Source organism: Ambystoma mexicanum, chromosome 11 (assembly GCF_040938575.1).
Source record: "Ambystoma mexicanum isolate Mex_15411 chromosome 11, UKY_AmexF1_1, whole genome shotgun sequence".
NCBI lineage: Eukaryota > Metazoa > Chordata > Amphibia > Caudata > Ambystomatidae > Ambystoma > Ambystoma mexicanum.
The window spans coordinates 317,457,071-317,483,129 of NC_090934.1; the positions used below are offsets into that span (position 1 = coordinate 317,457,071).

Consider the following 26,059-nt stretch of genomic DNA (forward strand, 5'->3'; position numbering starts at 1 on the left):
CGCACCCAGGTCCAACCGCTCTGGTGATCTTTCCCGATTGGATTCCTGCCTCTGTCATTCCTACACAGGCCTACTCCTCTTTTGAATGCCTGCAGGCTCTCTCTCTCCCCTAGCCATTCCCTTACTATGGCTACTATCTATCAGCCACCTGGTCAGATCTCCTCCTTCCTTTCTGAGTGGGCAGACCTCTCCTCCTCACTCCTGGCCTCAACCTCTCAACTCCTTCTTCTTGGGGACTTCAACATCCACCTGGAAGCCTCCTGTCCTCCCTTTGTACTCTTTCTTGACCTCTGCGACTCTCTCTCACTCACCATTCTCCCATCTGGCCCGACTCACTCCGCAGGGCACACGCTGGATGTTCTGATCTCCTCAGACCTTCCCCTCTCTGTTCCCCTCTCCACTCCTCTCTCCTGGAGTGATCACTGTCTCCTCTCCTCCAACCTCACCCTCCCTACCCCCCAGGCCAAGCCACCTCCATCACTGCCACCCACCTTCTTGGTCATCCGACCCATGAAGCGCGTGTCAGCTGAGGCTTTCGCAGCCACCTTCTCACCCCCTCCTCCCCCTTTGGCTGACTCCCACCCTGATACAGCCCTCTCCACGCTCCACTCTGCTATTTCTGATACTCTTGATATCCTTGCCCCTGTCATGAGAATCCGCCTGAAGCCCAAAGCCAAGTGCAACTCCTGGTACGACTCTGACCTCGTCACCCTCAAAAACAAATGCAGGGTGGCCGAAATGAAATGGCGTGTTTCAAGTACATCCTCTGACAAACTGACCTGCCGCCTGCTCCAGAGGCAATACCGGCTCTCTGTCCTAACTAAGAAGAGAGCTCACATCCAAGCCCGCGTCTCTTCGGCCTCAAACAACCCGGCTGAACTCTTTAAAATCTGCAAGGAACTGGCCAATCCTGCTGCAGTCTCGACCTCTCCTGTCCCTTCCCAGGCCCTCTGCACGGCCCTGGCTTCTCACTTCATCTCTAAAACTCAGGTCATCCTGTCCTCACTCTCCTCCTTTCCCCTCACTCCCCCTCTCCCCTGCTCTTCCTCCGACCTTTCCGCAGCCTCCTCTCCTCCCTCCTTCTCTGCCTTTCCCCTGTTCTCCACTGATGAGGTTTCTAGACAAGTCAGATCCATGAAAGTCTTGTCAAAACAGGTTCACCCCTGTTCCTCCAAAACCATAAAGGACCACATTGACTCCCTGGCTCCTGCCCTTGCTGACTTCTGCAATCACTCCTTTGCCACTGGAGTCTTCCCATCCGCCCTTAAGCACTCCCTTGTGCACCCCCTTCTTAAGAAACCCTCTGCTGACCCCTCCTGCACGGCTAATTATCACCCCATCTCCATCACTCCCTTCCTGGGCAAGCTTCTGGAGAAACTGGCCATCTCCCAGCTAAGTCTCCACAGTGAATATGTTGGCTGTCTTCATGACCATCAGTCTGGCTTCAGAAGCTGCTCTTCTGAACATCCGTGAAGACCTGCTCTCCAACCGTAACTCAAACATCCCTTGTGTCCTCATCTTTCTCAATCTCTCCTCTGCCTTTGACACTGTCAACCATGCCATCCTGCTCAACCGTCTCCGTGATAACCTGGGTATCACCGGTCAGGCTCTGGCATGGCTGACCTCTTTCCTCTCCGACCGACCCTCTCAGGTTCAACTTGGGTCTTTCCTCTCTGCTATCTTTTTCTCTACTTGTGGTGTCCCCCAGGGGTCTAACCTTTCTCCCTGGCTTTTCAACCAATACCTGGCACTCCTGGCCCACCGTATAGCCGCTCTCTGTCCCAACTTTCAGTGCTACGCGGATGACACTCAGCTGATTTTCAGGCTACCCTCGGCCTCGTCCTCTACTTCCCTCATCTCCGACTGTCTGTCTGCTATCCAAGAGTGGTGCGCCGCCAATGACCTCTGCCTTAACGCCAGTAAGACTGAGATTCTCCTCATCAGAACACCCACTCCCTCCTTTCCTGTATCTCTCTGGCCGGCCTCTCTTGGCCCCCTCCCTGCTCCCACCTGCAAGGCTAAAAATCTCGGGGTCATCTTCGACTCTACACTCTCCTTCTCTCCTCATATCTCTGACGTCTCTAAGAAGTCACACTACAAGCTACACCTCCTCAGAGGTATTCTGCCCTTCCTCTTCTTCCCCCAGAAGCTCACTGTCTCCAGAGCTCTGCTTCTCTCCATGCTGGACTACTGTAACAGCCTCTTTCTAAATCTGCCCGCTTCTACTCTCCGCTCTTTGCAACTTATCCAAAACAGAACTGCGAGACTTGTCCTTGACCTCAAGCCCAGGGATCGTATCTCTCTGGGACTGAAATCTCTGCACTGGCTCCCAGTGGCTCAAGGATACAGTTCAAAACCCTCTGCATCGTCCACAAGGCCTTTGTAGGGCCTGGGGCCTCAATACCTTCAACTATCTCTTCCTAAATTCCTTCCTTCTCAAGCTCTTCGCTCATCTGCCACCAATTCCCTCAGGGTCAGTCGCTTCTCCAAACAACGAGCTGGTGGTAGATCTCTCTCTTCGGCTGGGGCCTCCCTCTGGAACAGCCTCCCTGCCTCCCTGAAACTTGAGGAGAATCATCTTCGGTTCTGCAAGCACCTCAAAACGTTTCTCTTCTCGTCTGCTTTTTCTCCTCTTCTCCCCTGCTGATTCCCTGGCCATCACGGGAACTGCACTGGTTACCTGGCCACCTCCGTTTCTCGGGCCTGATCCCTCACCCGCTAGTCGGTTCTTGCCCATCCCTGCACTTGGTGACTGTTTTCTGTATCCCTACGGTCCCACTACCTGCACTTGACACTGACGTTTGCACTTACCTCTTTCACTTGCCACCTGCTGGCAGCACTTCATTATTGTTTACTTATTGTTATTTCTTTTTTTGTTCTCTATCCCATGTACTGCACTTTCCTCTTCCATTCCCCCGCGCACTCCTCCTCCTTCCCCTCCCTTGCACTTGTGCGGTCTGAATGACACCTGGCCTAGTAGGATCGTTTGTCTTCCCCTGTTTCCCCCTCCCTTGCCTCGTCACGCCTTGAAACACTTGTGTATAGCCGCGTTATAAATGCCATATCATATATCATATCATATCAGTTGTTGACCAGTTACACCCAAATCAGCATATTCCTATTCATCCCAAAGCCCCCATTGTTCCTTCCTCCGGGCTGCAGAGAAAATCTCCTCCTCTCCTGATTTACATGTCAATGCGATATCCTCTCCTGTTGGTGGGAAGGCCCAAGGTGTGAAGGGTTCTCATGAAAAGAAGGCCTCTTGAAGTTTTAACTAAATCAGATTACCTTCTGGTCAATTGCAACATAGTTCCTTGTAAAAAAAATACATTTATAAACTTACAATAAGCAACATATCTTTAAATCAAGTCTTTTTCAACAATGAAATCACTGTGTGGAACTCTATATGGCATGTTGATGGAATTCTCTTCTTTGGCATAGTTTGGGGTTCCATGTTCAACTTTACCCAAAATAATTTTAAAACGCCGGCTTTCTGGTAGAGGTGAGCAACGGTACTACACCCATTTTTGACAGCTGTCTTTCCATCAGTATCTTTAAAATAGGATTTCGTTCTGAGAACATATGATTTTTGCTGACATTGTATATGTGTGGATTCTTGCAATAAATGATGTGGAACACCCAACAAAGAGGTTAGATCTTTTAGGTGATTTGTCAGCCAGGACTTTAGCAATTTTTGACAATCAAGAAAACGGATTTTTGAAACTAGCTCTGTTTCTTTTTCAATCAGCATTGCTATTTCCAAGTGGTTTCAGGCTGCTTTGTGGGTAGCCCAATGGTGGTTTAAGGCAGTGATCTCCTGTGCTCACTAAGATAGGCAAAAGTGGATGGCAGCCTATTTTTCAGGTTTTACTGCCCATTTTCTGGTGATTTCTGGCGAGCAGCATGCTTTCCAGTGGCCATTATGATGTTTCTGCTGCCAGCAAAACACAGTGATGTTGCAGGGCTTGGATGAGTGGGTTGATACATCCCACAAGCCCCCCTCATTCGATGGCCATTGATTTTCATCAATGGAACTTTGCAAGACTGGGATGTCAGCCTCATCTCTCTGAATTCCACAAATGGCACAGTCCATCGTCTTTTCCTCCATCAGGGGTGGATCGCTTGGTTCTCCTCGCCAGTCCTGATGGGAGTATTGAGCGATCTTTGCTTCCGGTCCCTGGGTCGTCGTCCTTGGTCAGTCTCCATGGTTTCTCTCTCCTAGAATGACAAAGCAAAAAGCCAAAACATATTCGTAGACATTTCCCCACCACTATTAATGTAGTTGGGCGAGCATATACATTTTATAAATCAGGAGACATTTGTATTTTTATTATTGTATTTTAAAGACTATATGTGGAATATTTTAGGGTTGGAATTTTATGGATCTGGAGTGGCCCCCTGTGGGGTTACAGAGGACTCCTCCAGTTGCTGCAGAGTGTGCCTGGGAAGGCAACACGTTAGCTGATTAATATGGACCCACTTATCTTCCCCCTCTGCCAAACTGCCTTTGGGGATGCAGATCTTGTAGGTGACTGGTGAGATCTTGTCTACAATTTCAAAAGGTTCCTTCCAGGTAGGCAGACATTTTTGCTGTCTGGCCTGGTTCCTTTGGACATTGTATAGATAGACCTGGTCTCCTACATTGTATTCTTTCCTGGTAGTCTTCAAGTCATAGTGGGTCTTCATGCTATCGGCTGATCTTTCTAGATTTCGCTGAGCATAGGCAAAAGCATGTTGAAGGAGTTTTCTTAAATTTTGAACATACTCATGAGTTGTGGAGGCATTGATCAATGTCTGCTCTTGGGTCCTTTAAAGCAGATGCTGGGGAAGCACCATCCTGCGTCCAGTCATCAACTCAAACGGTGACATTCGTGTTGCAGATGAAGGGGTAGATTGATGGCCATTAGCACAAGAGGTAATTGGATATCCCAACTTGGCCCAGAATCTGCCACAATCTTTTTTAATATGTTCACAATGTTTTTATTGTAACGTTCTACTGCACCACTAGAGGCTTGCCGGTAAGCAATGTGTAGCTTCCTTTTAACCCCAAGTATCTCCCACATCTTTGTCATTACTTCGCTGGTGAAGTGGCTACCTCTGTCTGACTCAATCCTTTGGTGTAGTCCAAAAGGCAAAAAGATGTGGTTGATCATCAGGGCAGCTGCTGTTTCTACCTTGCAGTTTGGGTCCGGGAGACATTCCACCCATTTAGTAAATAAGCATGTCAAAGTCAACATGTACTTATTCCCCCTAGAGGAGCGAATCACGGGCCTGATAAAGTCGACTTGCAAATCTGACCATGACTGTGTCATCCCCCTCTTTTGGAGAGGTACACAGTGTGTGAGGGATGTTGGCTGAAATTGTGCACACACAAGACACCCCTTCAAGTATTGGTCGAGGTCCTGCCCCATGTATGGCCAGTATGCAACCTCTCTTAAGATTTGCAGTGTTGTATGAAACCCCCTATGACCGGCTGTGGCCACATCATGGGTGTGACTTAACATCAGGCTTCGGAATGAGGTAGGAACCACCCACTGATCATGGCCAGTTAGGGATTTCCTTACCAACAAACCGTCTTGGATTCAGAACATTTTTAGACATTTCATCAACACTCTGAGGTCCTCTTTCCCTATGTAATCGGTATCCATCAGGGGAAAGTTCTCAGGGTCCTTAATGTGTTGATAAAACTTACCAATTATTGGATCCCCTTTCTGAGCCATAATCAAATCAGCATCTGGGGTCCCCTTACTCCATTGTGCAGTTGAAAGAACATTGTGAGCATTTGTCTGGGACCTAGTGATAGCAGTGACCTGGATTTCCCCCAACAGGGTCTCAATCTCTATTAGATCCCCTTGGATGGCCCCAGTTTTGGCCAGCTGATCAGCTAAGTCATTTCCAGTTTTGTCTGGTCCCTCTACTTTGGAATGACCCTTGATCTTTTTCCAATAGATGGTCATCCCATTCGAGGTGACCAGATCATCAATATTTCAAATTAACTTCCCCTGTTTCAAGGGTTTGTTATTAGCACATAGCATGCCTCTGGTTTTCCAGTTAACCAGGTGCTCCACGAACCTGTTCCGTACATAATCTGAATCCGTGATTATGAAAAGTTTGTGGAGTTGATGTTGGACCGCAGTGAGGATGGGTTGATGCACAGCCATCATCTCTGCCACTTGACTACTTCGGGGATCAATCTTGTACCCAGCGGAGGGTTCTGGGGACTCATTCACCCATGCATTCCCTACGCCGGCCACAAGTTATTTTTCCCCGTTGTTGTCAACATGGTAAGTGCATTCATCCACATAGACAGTGGGTATTCCCTCACACTTGTCTTCTTCTAAGACTTTGGCCCTCATTACAACCGTGGTGGAGGACCATGGTGCTATTAGCACCATGGTCCATGCCGCTAAGGTTACGATTCCGCCATGGTGGATGGCGGAATTACCGCCCCATTACAAGGTGAGTGGGGCGGTAATTCCCCATTCACCAATGGCCCCTTCCCCATTTCCATTTTTGCCCCATAGGGCATAATGGGAATGGGGAAGGCGATAATTACGGCAATAATTACGATAATTTAAAGCAGGCGTTAAAGTCACCATCCCGCTAAGGGACCTTGTAATCAGGCGGTAAGTGTTTAACGGCGCCGAAGTTCTTTACAGCGCAGTTAAACACTTACCGCCTGGGTTGTAATGAGGGCCTTTGTGTGGGGAAATGAGGTATGCCTCCATGTTGTCCTTGATTTTTAGACTTTCTTCCTCGAGACAGTTTTCTCTGGCACAATCATGCAAGTCAGCCAGACCTTGCGCGAGGGGACTCTTCTTGTTTTGGCCATATCTGACCTCCACAGGAAAGCCTTGCATTGACAGAATCCAGGAAGTAATTTGGGAATTACTCACATTTCCGGCCCGGATTCTGTCACTTTGGAGATAATGCAGAGGCTGGTGTGGAGTCTCCATTATGATGCGTTTCCCCTGGATAAACGGGCGGTAATTCTTCAATGCCCACACCGTTGCCAGGAGTGCCTTCTCACAGTCGTTGAATTTTTCCTCCACAGAGGATAAAGTTTTGCTCGCATAGGAGATTACTTTATTGACCTTGTCATGCTTTTGGTATAATAATGCAGTCAAGCATGTATTAGGGAACTCTGTCTCCAAGAAGAACTCCTTTTGTCTGACAGGGTAAGCTAGGCAAAGCGCTTGTGAGAGGCTTCTTTTGAGCTGTCTTACTGCCTCAGATTGTTCTGGACCCCATTCCCACTTGACCCCCCCTTCAAAAGATGAATCAGTGGTCTGGTGATCTCTGCGTAGCCCTCAATGAACTTTCTACTGTAGTTGGTCAGTCCAAGGAGGCTCCTTATTTCCCGCAGAGTTGTTGGGTCTTTCAGTTTCTGGAGTGCTTCCACTTTCTTTTCCTGGGGACAGAGACCCTGAGGAGTAATCTCATGCCCCGAGAAATTAACACGGGTTCTACACCACTGTGCTTTTTGGAAGGAAAGCTTTGCTCCGGCGGCCCTCAACTGTGTCAAACATAACGGATCTCCGCTATGTGTTCCTCCACAGTTGAGCTTTTGATGAGGACATCATCTACATAGGCCAGGTTATCCCTCTCACCCAGGTCGGGCATGGTCTTATGCAGAAAAATGTTGAACTCATTGCCGGAGTTGAGGTATCCGAAGGGAGTCCGGGTCCATGTGTACTGCTGGCCCCCAAAGGTAAAAGCCAGCTTGTATTGGTCCTCCTTACTGACAGGCACAGTCCAGTATCCATTGGTCAGGTCTATTGCAGTGAATACCTGTGACCCCTGGATCTGGGCCAGCCCTTAGTCAATGTAGGGAAGAGGCCATCGGGAAGTATGGGCCCGTTTGTTGAGCTCCCTAAGGTTGGCGCAGAGTCTCCACTGGCCGTTTGGCTTCAATAGAAGGTGCTGTGGACTGGACGGATTATCCCATGGGACTCAAGGTTCTTAATGATTTCAGTAAGGTACTCCACTGATGCGAGAGGCAAGCGATATTGCTTCACAAACACTGGAGTCATACCAGGGTCCATGGGAATTGTTGTTGTGTGGATGTCGGTGCGACCACAGTCATATGAGTCTAACGCAAAGAGATCTTGAAAATCCATGAAAACGTGTTTCAACTTTTGCTTCTGCTCCAGAGTCACGCAGGCATCCGCTAGGTTCACTCTCTCTTCAACCATCTGTCTGAAGCCTCGAAAGACTTCTGGTTTCGCTATCTCAGCAGCCTCCTCCAGCTGGGCGGAGATGTCCCTGGTCAGAGTGCTGATTTGGACTGGTGGCTTCATGTGGGAAAGGCAGCCCTCATGGACCCGGAAAATCACCTCATCCCTCCTGAAGTCAGAGGTCACATCTTCCCTACCATAAGGACAGGAAGTGTACAACAGGAAGTTCTCCCCATGCCGGGTAAAGATCCTGTCTGGTGTTGTATTGTCATCACTGTCACTGTCAAAACAGTCCTTGGGGATTTGTCCTACCAGTTAATTTCCTAAATCAATGGAGAAACGTCGGTCATCAACCGCCATTCCAATAATGGTGCCCGCGGCTAAAGTGATACTCTTTAAGTCGCTGTTATCCACCTCTATTGGAATGGTGCAATGTTCTATATTGACTAATGGTGTTGGGTTTACCCCCAAACCTTGCTGTTGGAGAGGAGCATTTAGATGAATATAAGCATCGGGGTTTTTCAATTTCTGTCCTCTTTTAACTTTCACTTCCAGGGAGAATTGTCAAGTCCTTTCTGGGATGGTGACTTCCTCTCCAATCTGAATTTCAACTGCATAAGGTAGCAATTGAGCTGACGTAAATGCTTTCACTGGATCATCAAAGCCCATGGGATTATCCGCTAATCGGGACCAAGCTTTGAAGTTCATTAGGTCCAAACTAATGGCAAAGCGATTGAGAATGTCACTGACTAAGTAAAAGGCGGCAGTGACGTCTTGCACGACCCAACAATTATGAACTATGCTCTTGTTGCCTATGGAGATTTTGAGCATACGCCTGCTTGGCAGGAGATGTTTGGAATTGGGTACTTCCAGATCCATTTCCTATTTGTCTATCAGTTTGAATGTGGGATTGGCTGGATCTTTTGGGAGTTGGTGGAACATGGCTTTGCTGATGAAGCTCTTACCGTTGTTCACACACACTCGGGCGAGAACAGAGTCCTTCCCATCATTTAACTGAACAGGAATGAACAACTGCTCTCCAATTTGCTGAACATCAGCCAGGCTCTGAGCTGATTTCACATCTTTCTGGACGATTGGAGATGGAATGTCTGATTGTGGATTGGTGAAGAATTTCAGAGTGTTTCCTTCCAGTGTGGAATACCACCTTAAACTGGAAGGAAGGTTGATTTTCAGAAATAGAGAGGACCCCCCATCACCAGTCTGTTGTCCTACTGCTATTACTGTCACGTCTGGAATTTGGTTGTTCTGGAAGTGAAATTCTACTTGGTCAGATTTTTGTTCAAGCATGTGGCATGTGCCGTTTAGACTAACATGGTTGACACTCTGTTTCAATTTTATGGGTCGGCTCGTCTGGGGCCAGAGGACCTTGTTTACACAATCTATTAAAGGTGACAACCTTCGCAGGAGGTCATTCCCTAGAAAACAAGGGGTGCCCTCTGGAGTCACTACTATGACCGGATGTTTCACCTTGTGTCGCCCAATTTTAATGTCCAAATCCACAGTCCCCTCGTCGGGAATTTCCTTCCCGTCAAAGTTCTGAAGTTGTCCAGGAAGAGAGGTGAGAGGAATTTGGTAATTCTCCCCCCTTCCTGAATTTAGTTCATCAAAGGCCTTTTTGGACAGAAGGGTAGCTTGGGATACAGTGTCCACCAGTGCCAAAATTGTACCCTGCCCCTGTACTTGTACCGGGGCATAGTATCTTCCCTCCTTCTCTGCAAGGGGGCACAGATAATGCACATTTTTGGACAACTGGTGGGCTAATTTTCTGGTTTTTGACATTGAGAGAGAAGAGATTTGGGCAGAATTCTGTATGGAGTCTTGGGAATCTGAAACAAAAAGTTGGTAACTAGAGATAGGAGAAGTTTTGAGTTCCCCTGGTTCCGGTTCTGGGCCGCCCACTCCCCCACCTTTTTGGAGGCAGTCACCGGGGTGGGTTTAACGAGGGCATTTTGATGTAGTTGGTTCCTGTATGGGTCGATGGGCGGCACTAGCCCATTCCCCACATCTACCCAGTCTGGATTTGAATCCCTTGGGACCCATTTTTCTTTGGGAGGAGTTTCCCCATTTCTGAAGGACAAGATCCTTTTCCCAGGAGCCTCTGAGGACCCCTCTCCCTCAAATTGGAAGATCTGTATCTCCTCCACAAAATGGGTCTGTTTGGGTCCTTTGTTTCTCCTACCCCCTCTCTGCTCCTTGGGTGGCAGACTTTCAGGGGTAGGAGATTTTGTTTCCGGTTCCTGGGTTTCCAGGGGCTGTTTACAAGTGGGAAAGGAAGCTTCCTCCAAGGCTTTACACCCCCCTTCCCCTTGTGCCTCCTCCCTGGGAACCGGTGGCTTGTCGGGGTGCTGCCCCCATCATTGTTCTGGAGCACCAGGTCCAGAGTTTGGGGCATTCTGCACCGGCATGCCCATATGAGGGTTCTGCTGACCCCTCAGCATGCGACCCAGATCCTGTGCCATGTTTTGGACCTGGCGCTCTAACTGTGATACAGGGTTCAGCCTGATCGGCAGTGATACGGGGTTCTGTTTTCTCCCCTGGGCTGATCCCGGGAAGGGTAGCTATCCCTTCTCTGGTAGTACCCCGGGTTGGGAAGATTTGGGTACCCCTCCACCATTGGTCTTGTCTGGGCTCAGGGAAGTGGGGAAAGAAGGATGGATTATTTTGGGGTTGGACGTTGGGTGGATACCTGGGGAAAAAGTTCTACCCAGGATTTGGTGAATTTCTGCCCTCCGGGGGGAAGTTAGGAGGGAAGTTCCCTGGGTTAGGTACTTGGTTGGATCCCCCCCTTGGGCTGGAGGAGTCCACACATAACCCAGGATGGGTCGGTTTCCCTTGTAGCGGGGACTTGCATAGTCAGGGGAGTGAGGGACCCCATTTGTGGGACTACCTCCTTGATCTCTGTCTGTGACTGGCCTGAGGGCCTTCTGGGCTTGGATTTATTCTGTGAAGGCAAGGTTTTAGGCCCCCCCATCTCCAAATCCAAAATGGGGGCAACCTTTACCTCTGCCACCTTGGCAGCAGCAGGGGTGCTAGTCGGTTTGGGGTTTTTCTTTTCTTTCTTTTTTTTTTTCGCTCGCATTCCAAGTTTGGGGTTTTTCTGAGCATTATTTTTATTTTCTATGGGCTTCTGCACCTTATAGATTCGGGTGGCTTGTTCAATGACCCAGTCTAGTGACCTTTTCTCATGAAAATCTCTCACTAGCTGGGTCATGATTTATTTGGGTAAGTCATGGAAAAACGTATTTACAAATTCTTTTCTGTCCGTGCGCACCATCTTGGTAGTCTGCGCAAAGGCAAGCTTCAACTCCTGCACAAATTCTTGTGGGGCCTGATCCTCCCCACATTGCAGATTGTAGGCTGCTTTGCGAGCCTCTTGGGGATTTCTATGAACAGAAAAGTGCTATAAGATGGCCGCCCTATATGTGGACCATCTTAAATGATTTTGGTCCTCAAGCCCCGCAAAGAAACTGGAGTATTCTGGGGAGAATGTCCATTTTACGTACTGAATGCAACTACTGCTGTCTTTCAAAGGGAAAGTCCCCATCTTTTGCTCAAAGAGCTCCAAGTGTTCCCAAACAGAATACTTGGAGTTCTTATGATAAGGAGTGATGACGCTCCTTATTGCTTTGATCTGTTTTACGGGGTCCTTAAGCAAGGACCTTTTTGCCTTATTGGCCTTCTTGGTTCGGGTATCTCTGGTCCATTCATCCTCTGACTCAGAAGCACTGCTCCCAGAGGTGCCCGTCTGATTCCTCCTTGCTCCCAGGATTTGATGGGTAACCCCCCCCACTAACCTAACTGGGCAGAGGTTTTCAGGATGCCCTTAGTGGGCCTACTCTCCTGGGGTTCCCCACTAAACTTCACAGTACTTGGGTGCCCATACCCAGATGCCCGCCCATCCATGCCTGGGAGGTACTGGTCTGTGAGTCCCATATTTCTGACTGGATAGTAATCTGCCATCCCCATGGCCCTGGGCTCATGTGCACCAGGGGACACGGGTTTGGCAGAGTCCAGGGACTGGGAGAGATGAAGGCCTCTGATACTAGGGCCCCTGAGGTTATGCTCAGGTGTTTCCCTTTCCCAGCGAACCTCATCTCTATCAGCCCCTGCTCCCTGTTGCCCTGCAAGAGCCTGTGCTTTCAGTTCCTCAATCAAGGCCTTAATAGGCTCTATCAGTCTCTCCTGCATGGCTACCTGTTTCTGGAGCCTATCATTGTGCTGACAGAGAGCCTCATTTTCTCTCTGTGCTTCCTGGTTGGTCCTGGAGTACTGGGCCAGTCTTTGCTGCAGGAGGGTTACCTCTTGAGTCCCATCCCTACTGGCCTGTTCCTTTCTTGCCAGAGCATCTTCCACCCTCCTGGTGTGCTCTGACAAGTTTCGATGCTCTTTTTGGAGGTCACCCAGTCCCTGGAGGGCCAGTGGTTTTCTTCCAGTTTCCTTTTTAGTGGCAGACTTCCTGGCTTAAGGTGTCCCTTTCCTGAGTAAGAGTCTGACTCTGCGCCGCCAGGTCGTCCCTCTGCCTTTGAAGGGCACCAGCTTTCTGGCGCTCTTCCTCAAATTCTGCCTGGGTGTCCAGGTCTTTCAGAAATAATTTGTTGCTCTCTGCCTTCTCTCTATCTAGGTGGCTTTGCAGGTTGACTACCTGCTCTGTGCATGCCCTATTGAAATCCAGTTGTTGCTCCAGCTTTTTCTGGCTCTGAAGTAGGGAGTCCAAACCTTCTTGATACTCCTTCTGCAAGGCCAGAATTCTGGTATCCTGGTCTGCCCTTTCCTGTTGCAGGATACCCATATCCTCTTTTATTTTAATGATATACTGCCTACTTTTGTTTTCTGACTCCTCGCGCCTGTGCAGCCTCTGCTCAGAAGAGTCCAGATCAGATTGGGCCTTCTCTAATGCCATCTGTTGCCTACTTGCCAGATCTTGGCCTTCAGCACATTTTTCCTGTATGGCTCCCATATATAAATATAAATATGCCGCTACCCTGGAAATCTTGTTGTGCTCATCCTTGGCCTTAGGCGCCATATATAGTTCACTGAGGGCCACATGTAAGGGACCCTGATCTCTCCAGATATCTAACCCAGTTGCAGTGACCTGTTGTGTGATCGCCTGCAACCACACATTCTGGTCCTGCTCAGTACACTCACCTCTCACAAATAGCTTATGTAAAAGGTGTTCTCTAGCTATCTTGATGTCTACCAATGCCGCCATTCTGGAAATTGATTTCCTTCCTGATTTACGGAAGTTTCTTATTTTATTTTGCAAAACAGACCGTTTCCTGAGAGCATTCCCTTTTGAGGCGTGCTTTTACAGCGTAACACAGAGTGGTAGCCCAGCAGGATTTATGTATCCTGTCCATTAGCACACTGTATTAAGCTGCACAAGTGGCAGATCTAATGCAGAAGTCCCGGCTACCGAGCCCCCAATCTGTAAGTGACTTCAATTCAGCATTCCAACTAAGTCAATTCTAAGTATGGGATGCCCAATGGAAGCCCTTATTTATATATTTTTATGTCAAAGTTCTTTAAATCTGGATGATGAACCCTTATGTAACGCCCCTCTCTTTGGATCTCCCCGACCTCACTGAGCCAAGAAGTAGGTTTGTTTTGCAAATTAAAAGGTTTATTTGAGGAATTGAACAATATATATATCACACTTTTATGAACAAAATAATATCTAAATAGCACACTTATGAATATGGACGGTAATCAACAATGGGTAATATTACAAAATTAACAATCTCTTTAATCACTTAGGAGTATGAATAGGAAGGATACTGTAGCAAAGAATACTTTATATGATTCAAGGAAATGCAATGATGGGAAAAAGGCAACACAGAAATAAACTTGATGTGGTTTCAATTAAAAGACAAGATGATCACTTTTTCCCCTGTGACTACTCACTTCCCCACTATGCAATATGAAGAGATGGAAATGAGGGCACACAGGTTTCAGGAATACAATCAAGAAGGCAGTTCAATTCCAGTTTCCCCAGCAAGCTTAGAGAAACAGGTATGATTTTAAAACAGGCAAAACTACTTTTGAATATGATTGCAGTGAAAGTGAAATATACTAAATTGATTTTAATTCACTAAAGGAGATTCAGCACTAGTGAGAATTACTTTAGAATGGTTCAGGTCAACACTAGCAATGATTCATGAATGATTATCAAATTGAAAACGAAATTCAGCAGTTGCAAACAAGAAACAGCTATTCTGACGTGTTGAAATTGAGCTAAATTGCAATTCGGGGCACTTTTTCCGCGTGCGTGAAATACAATTAGAGAAAAACTGTAAGGAATTGGAATGTCATCTTTAAAATAATAGTTACATTTCGGGTCTAGGACATGCGGTTCAAGAGTTACAGAGGTTTTTGTGAAGGTAGACTTTGCAGAAAGAAATTCAAGATTTCAAAATGACAGATCACGCTTACAGATTTGGAATCAAAAGGATGGACACTAGATTCTATAATGCAGTTCTGGACAGGTTAAAATGGATGGAAGAGTATTTCTTTAAACTAAGAGATTGGTTATGGACAGTTCCAGACTAGTTCTGGTCTCTGGATCTAGATCTGGAATCTGGAACCTCTGTCTGGATATTGTCTGGATCCGGTCTGGCAAGGTGCTTCACAGGAATCGGTGAGTAGTGGAAAAGAGTGTCTTTCTCATCTGTCCTAGCAGTCCTTATTTATGTGTTTCCAAAGTGGGTGGGTAGGCTGATTCTCTATGCCCAACCCTCTAAGGATTTGATAGGTTACAGAATTCCCTGTCCCCTGACTGGAGAAAGTATCAGCGTGTCAGAATGAGTCAGAGTGATGCTGTGTTTCTGGCTTAACTGAAATCCCTCCCCTTTACTTTTACATAGAAAATCAATTTTTCCCAAAAAACATATTTCCCAGATACACATGTTGGTCATAATACATATACACATCACAGATCTGTTCAAGTCCCATGTTCCTACGAGCTTGGGTTCAGAAATGACCACTTATTCGCACTTTTGTTGGGTTTCCCAAAATTGGTTCTGCACCAACTTTTACACAAACATACACACTCCATCTGAGCACATCTCTGTCATTTCTTATGTTCATAGCCAAAACACTGCAGCTGCGATATTAATAAATTCCGGGGTTTGGTCTCAGAACATCACACAGCGTCCATCTTAGTCTTAAATTGTGAGTGAATTTTTCATTTTAGCCGTCTCAATGTTTTTCATATTTGTCAGCTTGGTACATTTTGTTATAAGCAATTTTATAAAACATATATTTGCTGGGTTATCTGAATCCACAATGGTTTGTCTCCACCTCCCGGATCTGTTTGCCTCAGAGGTCACATGTCCTGTCTCTCCCAGAGCAGTTGTTGACCAGTTACACCCAAATCAGCATATTCCTATTCATCCCAAAGCCCCCATTGTTTCTTTCTCCAGGCTGCAGAGGAAATCTCCCCCTCTCCTGATGTACATGTCAATGCAATATACTCTCCTGTTGGTGGGAAGGCCCAAGGTGTGAAGGGTTCTCATGAAAAGAAGGCCTCTTGAAGTTTTAACTAAATCAGATTACCTTCTGGTCAATTGCAACATAGTTCCTTGTAAAAAAAAAACATTTATAAACTTACAATAAGCAACATATCTTTAAATCAAGTCTTTTTCAACAATGAAATCACTGTGTGGCACTATATATGGCATTTTGATGGAATTCTCTTCTTTGGCATAGTTTGGGGTTCCATGTTCAACTTTACCCAAAATAATTTTAAAACGCCGGCTTTCTGGTAGAGGTGAGCAACAGTACTACACCCATTTTTGGCAGCTGTCTTTCCATCAGTACCTTTAAAATAGGATTTTGTTCTGAGAACATATGATTTTTGCTGACATTGTATATGTGTGGATTCTTGCAGTAAATGATGTGGAACACCCAACAAAGAGGTTGGATCTTTTAGGTGATTTGTGAGCCAGGATTTTATAAATTTTTGACAATCAAGAAAATGGATTTTTGAAACTAGCTCTGTTTCTTTTTCAATCAGCATTGCTATTTCCAAGTGGTTTCAGGCTGCTTTGTTGGTAGCCCAATGGTGGTTTTAGGCAGTGTTCTCCTGTGCTCACTAAGATAGGCAAAAGTGGATGGCAGCCTATTTTTCAGGTTTTTACTGCGCATTTTCTGGTGATTTCTGGCGAGCAGCATGCTTTCCAGTTGCCATTATGATGTTTCTGCTGCCAGCAATGCACGGTGATGTTGCAGGTCTTGGATGCATCCCACACCACTGTACTCTCCTTTAATATCTGGCCTGTTGCTTAATGTATTGGAAGAGATACATATAATTAGGGTTTCCCGTTTTCCGTCTTTACTGATTTTTACACATAAATGCAGATGTTATTCCCTCAGTTTCTTTCCTAAATGTATTCGTAAAAAACAGGAAAAAGCAGACATTGTGTCTTGATTAGCTCATCATGTTAATTATGCCTTGCAGGCCAAATGAATGTGCAAAGTAACACAATCGAGAAACTAATAAAAGGGAATTATTTCCCTTTGAAATTGTTTATATAGCTATAGAGATGTTTATCACATCAGCATAAGAAGCAGCTTTTTTGTTTTTTAAGGTAAAAAAGGATCTTGGCTTGATGTGCAAGAACCCATCTCTATGAGCTTCCCATTACAGCCATCAAAGTGCTACATTTTTTAATAAAGCAATGTAACCAGAGCGGCGGGGGCATTACGGACTCAGGTAATGCCCTGGGGCCCAAAGTTATAGTTAACAAAGGCCCCGGGGCATTACCTGAGTCGGTAATGCCCTGCCGCGAGGGTCATATTGCTATTAGCCTGCAATATCTGGGTGACCGGGCACTAAAAGCATTTTTTCTGTCCCGAAACGCTGCAGCGTTTCAGGACAGAAAAATAAAAAACAAATGACCAAGAAAATGGCCGCCGGGAAAGAGAAAACAGAGTCCGTTTTCCCTTTCCATGGCGGCCATCAGGAGCGAATATTAACACAAGGTACTAGTACGTATGTAGGTTGGCCTATAGGAAGGTGTGAATGAATTAAGGTCCTACCCCTGGTCCAAACCTAAGTACCCCTTTGGGGTAATAGCATCTACATATAATTAGTATCCATCATAGTACAACACATCAAGGATAGTCATGCAAATTATTGTAAGTTAAAGACAAAACTTTATGTGCAAACATCCGTACAAATACAATCAATAAAACATTTACAAGGTTACATACATATAAAAAACAATCCTTCTTAGTATGAATCAGAATGCAAAATTGCTAAACAGATATCATGAATGTTAGATAAAAAAGAAAGAAGGAAAAATGGAAAAATCAATGAGACATAAACCAAAATAAGGAAATATTTCTCCCAATGTAGAAACATCAACACTGGAAAAAGGTAACAAATACTTTTTTCAACATTATATGATCATAGTAAGTATCAGTAACACCCCAGTGGGAATATTTGTTCATACACCAATGGGGTGGGGTCTGCCAACGCATGAGGGGGAAGAAAGGGAAGTAAGAAAAATGCTGATATTCCCAAACAACGAATAAGGCTGATTCAATAGACAGTGATCTACGAAAACCAACTGGGATACTGAACAAGTGTTACTGTAGATCCTGGCTAACTGAAAAAACAACAAAACATAAATTGTTGTAAACAAGAGGTCCAATATAGATCAGATGTTATTCTGAGGGACCTTCAATCCCCTCTAGGCAATATTGCGTTTCGGCGGTACCAGCTCCGCCTTCATCAGGGCAGAAATAGCAAGACCCTGTGGGAAACAAGAGAGAGAAATAGAGAGTAAGAAAAGAACTGAATGAAAGAGAGAAAACATGTCCAAAAGATGATGCAGAGAATGATTTATGTGGAACAAAATTGTGTAGATGAATCGCTAAAGTCAAAAACTTGCAAAGTGCATGATCTTGGTCATGTTTGCAACTCACTTCATGCCAAAGTCTAAATTTCCTAAACTGTTGGGATCACCTGGTAACATGCCAGTGTGACCCCCCCATAGGAAAATAAAAGGACCTGGCCGGAAAACCCCTTTCTGTGAACAACAACGCTGGGGACTTAGAACACACCACTCGTGACCCGCCTACCCCGGGGGGGGGGGAATTGAGGCAAAAAGAGAGTGCAATAAAATTGAAATTGAAACCCCAATGGGGCATAAGTAAATAATCTAAGCATGAGAATATTGTTACCTTGAGCGTGATCCTATGCTACGCTCAACGAAAGAGGTGAGCCCATTGTTGCTTGTTGGACACTAGCTGAATCCTGTATGGTGACAATCGAGTCGGCAGTTGTCTCCCAAGGGAGATTATATCACCAGATATATATGAGGTCTGTTGAAAAAAGCCAACCTAGACAGACAGAAAAGGAAACAAAACCCAAATTGAAGGGCAGTTTGCTTTCAAGTTATGAAGCCAAAACGAAATTATTTGTGTGTAAAAAAAGAGGAAATTATTTTTTATATTGTTGTTTTTTAGTACAGGTAATTCAATACCTGTGATAAGGTGTAGCTGAGTTCCGTAGCGAAAAAGCTTAGGCAGGAAGGGAGTGGAGGGGAAAGGACCGCCTCCAGCTGGCGTCTGTATCGCGCTGCAAAATCTGCTGCGACTGGCTCCTAGAATGTGGAAAGGCAGCCTGTCTATTTAGGTGGACGCCGTGACGTGTGGAGGCGGGCGTGTGGGGCCGGTGTCTGGTAGCGGGCGGGGTATCCAATCAGGACCCTGAATGCCCGCCAAGTGGCAGGGGGAGTGTGTCCCGCCTAGCCTATCAGAGGGGAGGGAGAGTTATAGTCGGGTTGTAATAAATACACCGCGGCGTCGACCAAACAAGTGATGGCCATCAGGAGCGGAACACAAGTGTTCCCAGCGCGTCTGGTCCCAAAAAAAAAGAAGCAGAATGTAAATGGGATTGGGAGGGTGGGAGGGGAAAAAAAAACATACCTGCGTCCCCGGTGGGGGACGATGTCAGCCTCCAGCCTTGTGGAGACTTGGAGCGAGGATAAAGGCAGCCTCTCAGCTGTGGGGGAGCTCAGAACGGGGATGGCCCGCTTCGAGCCTCCTCATTGGCTGAGGGGCTGCCACGCCCCCCGCCGAGGACAAGGCGGCTGGAATCCCGGCTGAGAATCAAACGATTCTCATCCGGGTAACGACCCGGCAAGAGCCAATCGGAATGCGTGTTGCATTCTGCTTGACTCTCGCCGGGTACTAATATGAATTAAGGCAGAAAAGCACCACTTGCAAATGATTTATTTACAGAGCAAATATAAATGTGCATAAATAGAGATACCTCATTACAAGTACGGCAGAGGAGTAAAAAATTGACGGGAACGGAATTACCCCCAATGTTCCCACCCTGCCATACCACGTGTATGTCCCTGGAGTGGAGGATTTACCTCCAGCATCACTCTGGAGGTAAATTCTCCAATTCTCCACCAAAAAATGCCTAAATCGGTGGAATTCCACCAACAAAGCACAATTCTGTTCTATGGACTCAAAAAAATGGGGATTTACACGGCCACCACCACTTTTAATCGTGCTGGACTAAGTAGTGGCAACTTAATTCAGTTTGGTGTTACCTGGGTGGATTCACCATACAGATACCGCCAAACTCGTGATGAGGCCCACAGTAACTTAAAAATCCTTTTTGGATGCAGAAAGAAAAAATAAATACCAGAAAAACAGGAGATTTTAGATATAGTCAATGCAGAATCTGTTTGGGTTAAAAAATGAATAAAACGTAGCTTCTAATGTGTTGCACAAAAATTGTTTAAGCATTTTAATCAAATGCATCTAAAAAGGTTTTCGTTTTCTGCTTTAAAATAAGCAATAACCTGCAGATACTTTCTCTTGTGTTACTCTGCAGCAGCAGACAAAATAAATATACTGCCATCATAAACCGTTCTTTATCAGTTATTGGCTGTAAAATGTCACATGTGGCAGGGTTAGAGGTTTGACCCTGTCCGCGGGACCAGCAGCTCCTCCTGATCTAAGGTAGGTGGCCTAAAAGGGTATATGCCAGAGCCGATCCTTCCCTAGGTGCGAGGTGAGGGAGTTGGGGACCAATTCGGGACCCCGCCTGAGTGTGCCTTGTTTACTCATGTGGGTATCATTGTCAACCACACCATCTTTCTGGACTGAGTTTCTTTTTCCTTTTTCCAGACCTCGAGATCCATAATCCAACATGGGGGCAATCAAACAAACCAGACAAAGCCTGCACAAAGACCAGCAAAAAAAGAAAAAAGGTGGTGCCTAACAGGGTTTTTAAACCTTTGTACAGGAGTATCCTAACCCAGGGGGGAAACCTAGAACTGGATTGGTCTAAGAGATCAGGTGATGCAGGGAAGCAAAGCGAAAAAGGAGGAACCATGGAAAAACAAGGACGCACGTTCAAAACACCAGCAGTTAGCAGACAGATTGCAAGGTGAGGTGAAAAGGAGTGATGGTGGACTGAGAGACCAGGGGGAAGGCAGAGTGCTAACGAGTCTGTGGAGTTGTTGGATACGAGAGCAGGTGAGGTATTGGTTGTGAGAGGTAGTGGTTCTGGTCTGAAAATATGAAGCTGTGATTGTGAATGTGATGTTTCGACTGAGTGTAAGTAGAGAGAGAGGGTGGAGGGACATAGGAAAGAGTGAGATTTGTAGAGAAAAGGAATGAAAGGGATGGAAATGTGAAGGGGGAGGTTGGAGACGAGAGAGTAGTAGGAGGAGGAATGTAAACGAGAGCAGGAGTGTGAGAAGACTGGAGAGACAGAGGAGTAGAGAAATGGGAGAGGTTAATCAGAGGAAAGGAAAACAGAGAGAAGGGAGAATAGAAAGAGAGAGAGAGAGAGAGAGAGCGAGAGAGGTAGACAGAGACAGGAGGAGTAGGGGAAAAGAAGAAGTTGAAAGCCCAGAGGCGAATAAGGAGGAGAGAGTGGGAGAACAGATGAGAGGTAACAAGGACAAGCATAGGGACAAGAGCGAGAGAGAGAGAGAGAGAGAGAGAGAAAGAGAGGGAGAAAAAAGTGGGAGGAAAAATGAGTGGGAAGAGACAGACATCCACTTGAAGATTATTACTCACATCATGGAGCCTCAGATCAGGGAACCCTTAGAAAGCTCCATAGGGAGTAAAGTAGATAAGGCTGCAGCAGCCTATAGTCACTCACAGTTAGGATAGGCTAGTTTAGACAGTAGGGGTTATCGATCATTAGTTGCATTTTACCCTCGATGGCTAGGAGACCAGAGATTTGGTGGAGGGAGCCCACAGGAGGTCGCAATAAGAGATGGGGACACCCTTGGGCAATTTACCCTGCTTTCTGAAAAGTTTTTAATTAACAAAAAAAATCATTTAACTGCTTAGTTAGTGAAATTATTCAAGCCATCTGTGACCACAGAAAGCGCTTTTAGAAGAAATACATTTGTAAAGGTTATCATGGCTTTGATTTAATGCAGCTGGAATTTTATCTATGCTAGCTCAAGCAGTATGCATTGTGACATCCCAAATGAAGCGTAATAGCCGATTACAGAGCAGCAGTGATGTAATTTTCTTATTACAGGTCAGTAATTATGTCAATTAAAAAAGTATTTACAGGCTTTTAATACATGTATTGCAGGATGCCATACATTATAAATGTATTACAGTGACTTTTAATGTGAAAGTCGAGATCTATGAAAGGTGTACCTTAACATGTGGAGCATAGGATATGAGGGCTATGAGTTTTATTGTAAGTCAATTATGTACGTACATTTAATAGCTTTTTTAACAAGCAATAATGTGTGAAAACTGTTGATAACCTCCAGCCACTGCCAGTTTGCCCATTTAATGCCTGCTGGTAAACCATGGGCTCTTTATGAGATCCAGCTTTACCCCTTTTAGTCAGTACCTATTTTTTCAATTTAATTGTGTTTTACTGGAATTATTTTTTGTATCAAACGCAATGTTTTTTTCTTCACACATATTGTTTCAGGTACAAATCGAATGAGGAGTACGTGTACGTGCGTGGCCGCGGACGAGGGAAGTATGTCTGCGAGGAGTGTGGGATTCGCTGCAAGAAGCCCAGCATGCTTAAGAAGCACATCCGCACGCATACAGACGTTCGCCCATACGTCTGCAAATATTGTAACTTTGCTTTTAAAACCAAAGGTGAGTGGTCAGTGGGCACAAGAGACGGCTAAGCGTTGTTTTTGAAAGGGCTTTCCATCCAGAGTTGCACTGCAGGTTTATAAAGAACATCCATAGGGAACATGAAAATTAGTTCAGTTCTGTTATTTTAGTAGTCATGTAATGTTAAGGGATCTGGGTGATCGGCCCGATAACGTTTTGTTCATGGGCAGAATGCTCTCAGTAAAACAGCTCGGGCCCTCGTTTTGACCGTTCATTGAAAACAGGGGCCCAAGCAATTATTGTCCCCCGCATCCATTGTTAAGGGTGCAGGGGACACCCCAGCAATGCCAGCGGCCTCAGATACTAGATGAGGGGAGCAGGGAACACCCCTGCAAATCCCGCTCATGTTCGGTATTTTCAGACCCAAATTGTTTGAAAAAATTCGAACTAATGGTAGTGACCGAATTCAGTCAATTCTACCATGCGTTCATATTTTTTCGAACAGTTTGGGTAATATCAATGTTAAGTGCACTTCTAGAGGACAGTAGTTAGGGAAACCAGAAACCTAGCAAGGGGAAACGCTGAGAAATAGGTGGTCAGGTGAACAGCCAAGTTGAAAAGTCGACACCTGGTGAGTCAAGCAAGCTCCTTCATTGAAGCCCTCAGAGCCACAGCCTATGCTGCTGACTCCAACATACAAAGAGTCTTAGTTTCAAAACACACACTCTAAAATGACCTAATACATTCTATAGTGGAATGCGGTACATGGGACTCAGAACATGGCACTGATACATTCCATTGTGGAGTATGATTACAGAGAACTTATAATGTGATTAACTTCAGTACATAACACAGGTCTTAACTGCTTTATAGAATGGTAGAGTTAAATAGACCAATAGAAGAGAAACAGGAAAGAAATTCCAAAGTTGCAGAGACCAGCAAGCGCCTGGTACCTATGTTTCAATTATGGCAATAATGGCCCCACCGTGGGCCGTACTGGCTGGTATTGGCTTGTCGCCCAAAGTAATGGCCAAAACAAAGCAAAGGTGATTGCAAAGCATCTCAGGCTGATACCAGGCTGGTGCAGTCTATACCAATTAGTACCAGAATGCTAATATGCTGTTTTAAAAAACTGAAAAAAGCTGCATATCAGCATGACACCAAACGAATGAGTATGTTTGGTGTCATGCTAGGTGCAGGTATGTGTAAAGAAAAGTGGGGGACCAAGGGCAGGAGTGGAAGTAGGTGATGCACATAGGCTGAGTAATGAAAGGTAAGAGACCTTGGGCTTGAACCGTTAAAGACAGGATAGGTTCTCTTACTTGTGAATGGCTCAGCATTCTCACCAGTTTGACTATGATTGGTATTCTATTGCACTCTTTTCATTGTTCAGAAATTACCTCTTGGAAGAAGATTGGCTTAACTCAGAAAAATACACTCATCAGAGCAGCTAGATTGGTGCCGACCTCAGGCCAGTTTACATAATGTGCACCAGACAATTTGTAAAAGCTTTTGCACCAAATGTGCATTGCTTTTTCTTCGACTGGCCACTGTAAAGATTATACTTTTCACCAATCGGCTGATGTAAATGAAATGTCAAATTGCCAAGCTATTGCTAATTTGCCAAGCAGTGGAGCAACATATGTGATCTGGTTACATGAGTCCATCGAGGAGTGACTGGAGCATGGTAAGTCTTGTCTCCATGCCTTGTCTCCAGACATTTGCTGTCCAGACTTGACAAGACTGGAAGGAATGAAAGGATAGAGCTACTTAGGAGTCTACCTCTGTTTGTCTGAGGGAGAATTGAGCTTTTTGAGACAGTAAAATGTGTAATTTGTCGATTGATCGATGTTGACTGGAGGGATCCTGGTTTTGTCATTTATGAGACCAGGTAGCCTTTTTTCCAGATATGGGCTTATGCCACTCATCTCCAGACTGAAGCTCACACTTTTGTCGGGTAACTTCCCAGATGGGCCACTAGAGAGGAGCAACTGGCCAATTTCAGATCCAGCACATACATCTTCAGGAAAATTGCCATCTCTTTCCAAAGGGCAGAAGAGGAAAACTAATGGGAAGGATACAAATGCAGAATATGTAATAATCATGAGCAGCAAAGACCTAGAATTTCAAAAGGGCTGCACATTGTGAATGGTAGTGCAGGGTGACATACAGTAAGGGTAAAGCCACTGTCACAGATGGCTTGAATAATTTGCTGAGTCTGAGAGATGGTTCCAGGATTTGTATTAAATATTTGCAAAGAACTGGTCTCATGTGGTGGGGATGCTCTAAAGGCCATCCCTCTCTCTCTCATTTCCAGTGGTCACTCTCCACCCTAACACTGCTTCCCTAATCCCTAGAATGATTTGCTCTAGAGATCAGTAAAGCCTACTACCTAATATCTTCTCTGGCTAGTGATGAAGGCCTGAAGGCAGGAGCTTTATCTGTTTTGCTCCAGCCAGAACTTCCTAAGCGATCCCTAACTTTTCTCTACATATTCCAAATATTATTGAGAGGTTGGTGCCACTAGCAGACAACCTGGTCCATTTGTTCTCTCACACACCCTCTCCATCCTTTCCCCAATCACACTATTCCTCTTTCCTTTCTCTCCTCTCCTCCATCAGTCCCCCCCTCGCTATCATTCTCTATTCCATCCGAGTGTATGGCGCTTGCTAATGTCAATATTCTGTCTAGATGTGAGGAAGGCGTTCATGATTCCATTCGGGTGTTGCACTTGTCATCATTCACAGTTTCATCTAAGTGTGGCGCAGGCTAACATTCATATTTCTATCTAGATGTGACGCAAGATAAAGTCAAGAATTCCATCTAAGTGTGGTACATGCTAACATTCATAATCCTGTCTAGATGTGACGCAAGCTAAAGTTGAGAATTCCATCTAACTGTGGTACATGCTAACATTCATAATCCTGTCTAGATGTGATGCGGGCTAAAGTCAAGAATTCCGTCTAAGTGTGGTACATGCTAACATTCATAATCCTGTCTAGATGTGATGCGGGCTAAAGTCAAGAATTCCATCTAAGTGTGGTACATGCTAACATTCATAAAACTGTCTAGATGCGACGCAAGCTAAAGTTGAGAATTCCATCTAAGTGTGGTACATGCTAACATTTATAATCCTGTCTAGATGCGACACAAGTTAAAGTCAAGAATTCCATCTAAGTGTGGTACATGCTAACATTCATAAACCTGTCTACATGTGATGCAGGCTAAAGTCAAGAATTCCATCTATGTGTGGCATATGCTAACATTATTACACCTGTCTAGAGGTGACGCAGGCTAATCTTGACCATTCTATATAGGTGTAGCACTAGTTAGCATTGGCTAGCATGTTACTGCGTAATGCAATGCAACATTTACAGTCCAGCAAAGAATGGATTTATGCTGGTGGTCACAAATCACATTAGGTATGGATGATGTAAATCTATGGCAGTCTATGTTATGGAGAGGTAAGGTAGAGTGGTGAGGGCTTTCTGAAGTACAGTAATTGCTCAACATCCCACCCATGCCAAACTTACAGTTTTGTTGGTGTCTGTTGGCTGCTGGCTTCCTTTGCTTCTCCTGCGGACTCCTGCAGACACGTCTTGGATCCACCAATGTGGGAGCCGCCCTTTGCCTTTGGCCCTTAGCCGCAGGGGCTGCACGGGCAAAGGGCTGCCCTGGAAAGGTCAGTTATGGCCTTCAGGTAGACCAATCACAGCAGGGGGCGGTCTGGGAGTCGGGACAAACAAGAGGGAAGCTGTGGTTCAGCCACAGAGCCCACGAGGGTCCCC

The 26,059-nt window shown here is 45.7% G+C and overlaps 1 protein-coding gene across 1 annotated transcript in view; it reads left to right on the plus strand.

Moving 5' to 3' along the window:
- HIVEP3 (HIVEP zinc finger 3) overlaps positions 1-26,059 on the plus strand; it is a 791,497-nt gene that overhangs the window by 615,772 nt on the left and 149,666 nt on the right. Inside the window, exon 6 of the mRNA XM_069623046.1 lies at positions 22,135-22,310. Coding sequence (XP_069479147.1) covers positions 22,135-22,310 — 176 coding nt within the window. The remainder of the gene's footprint in view (positions 1-22,134; positions 22,311-26,059) is intronic.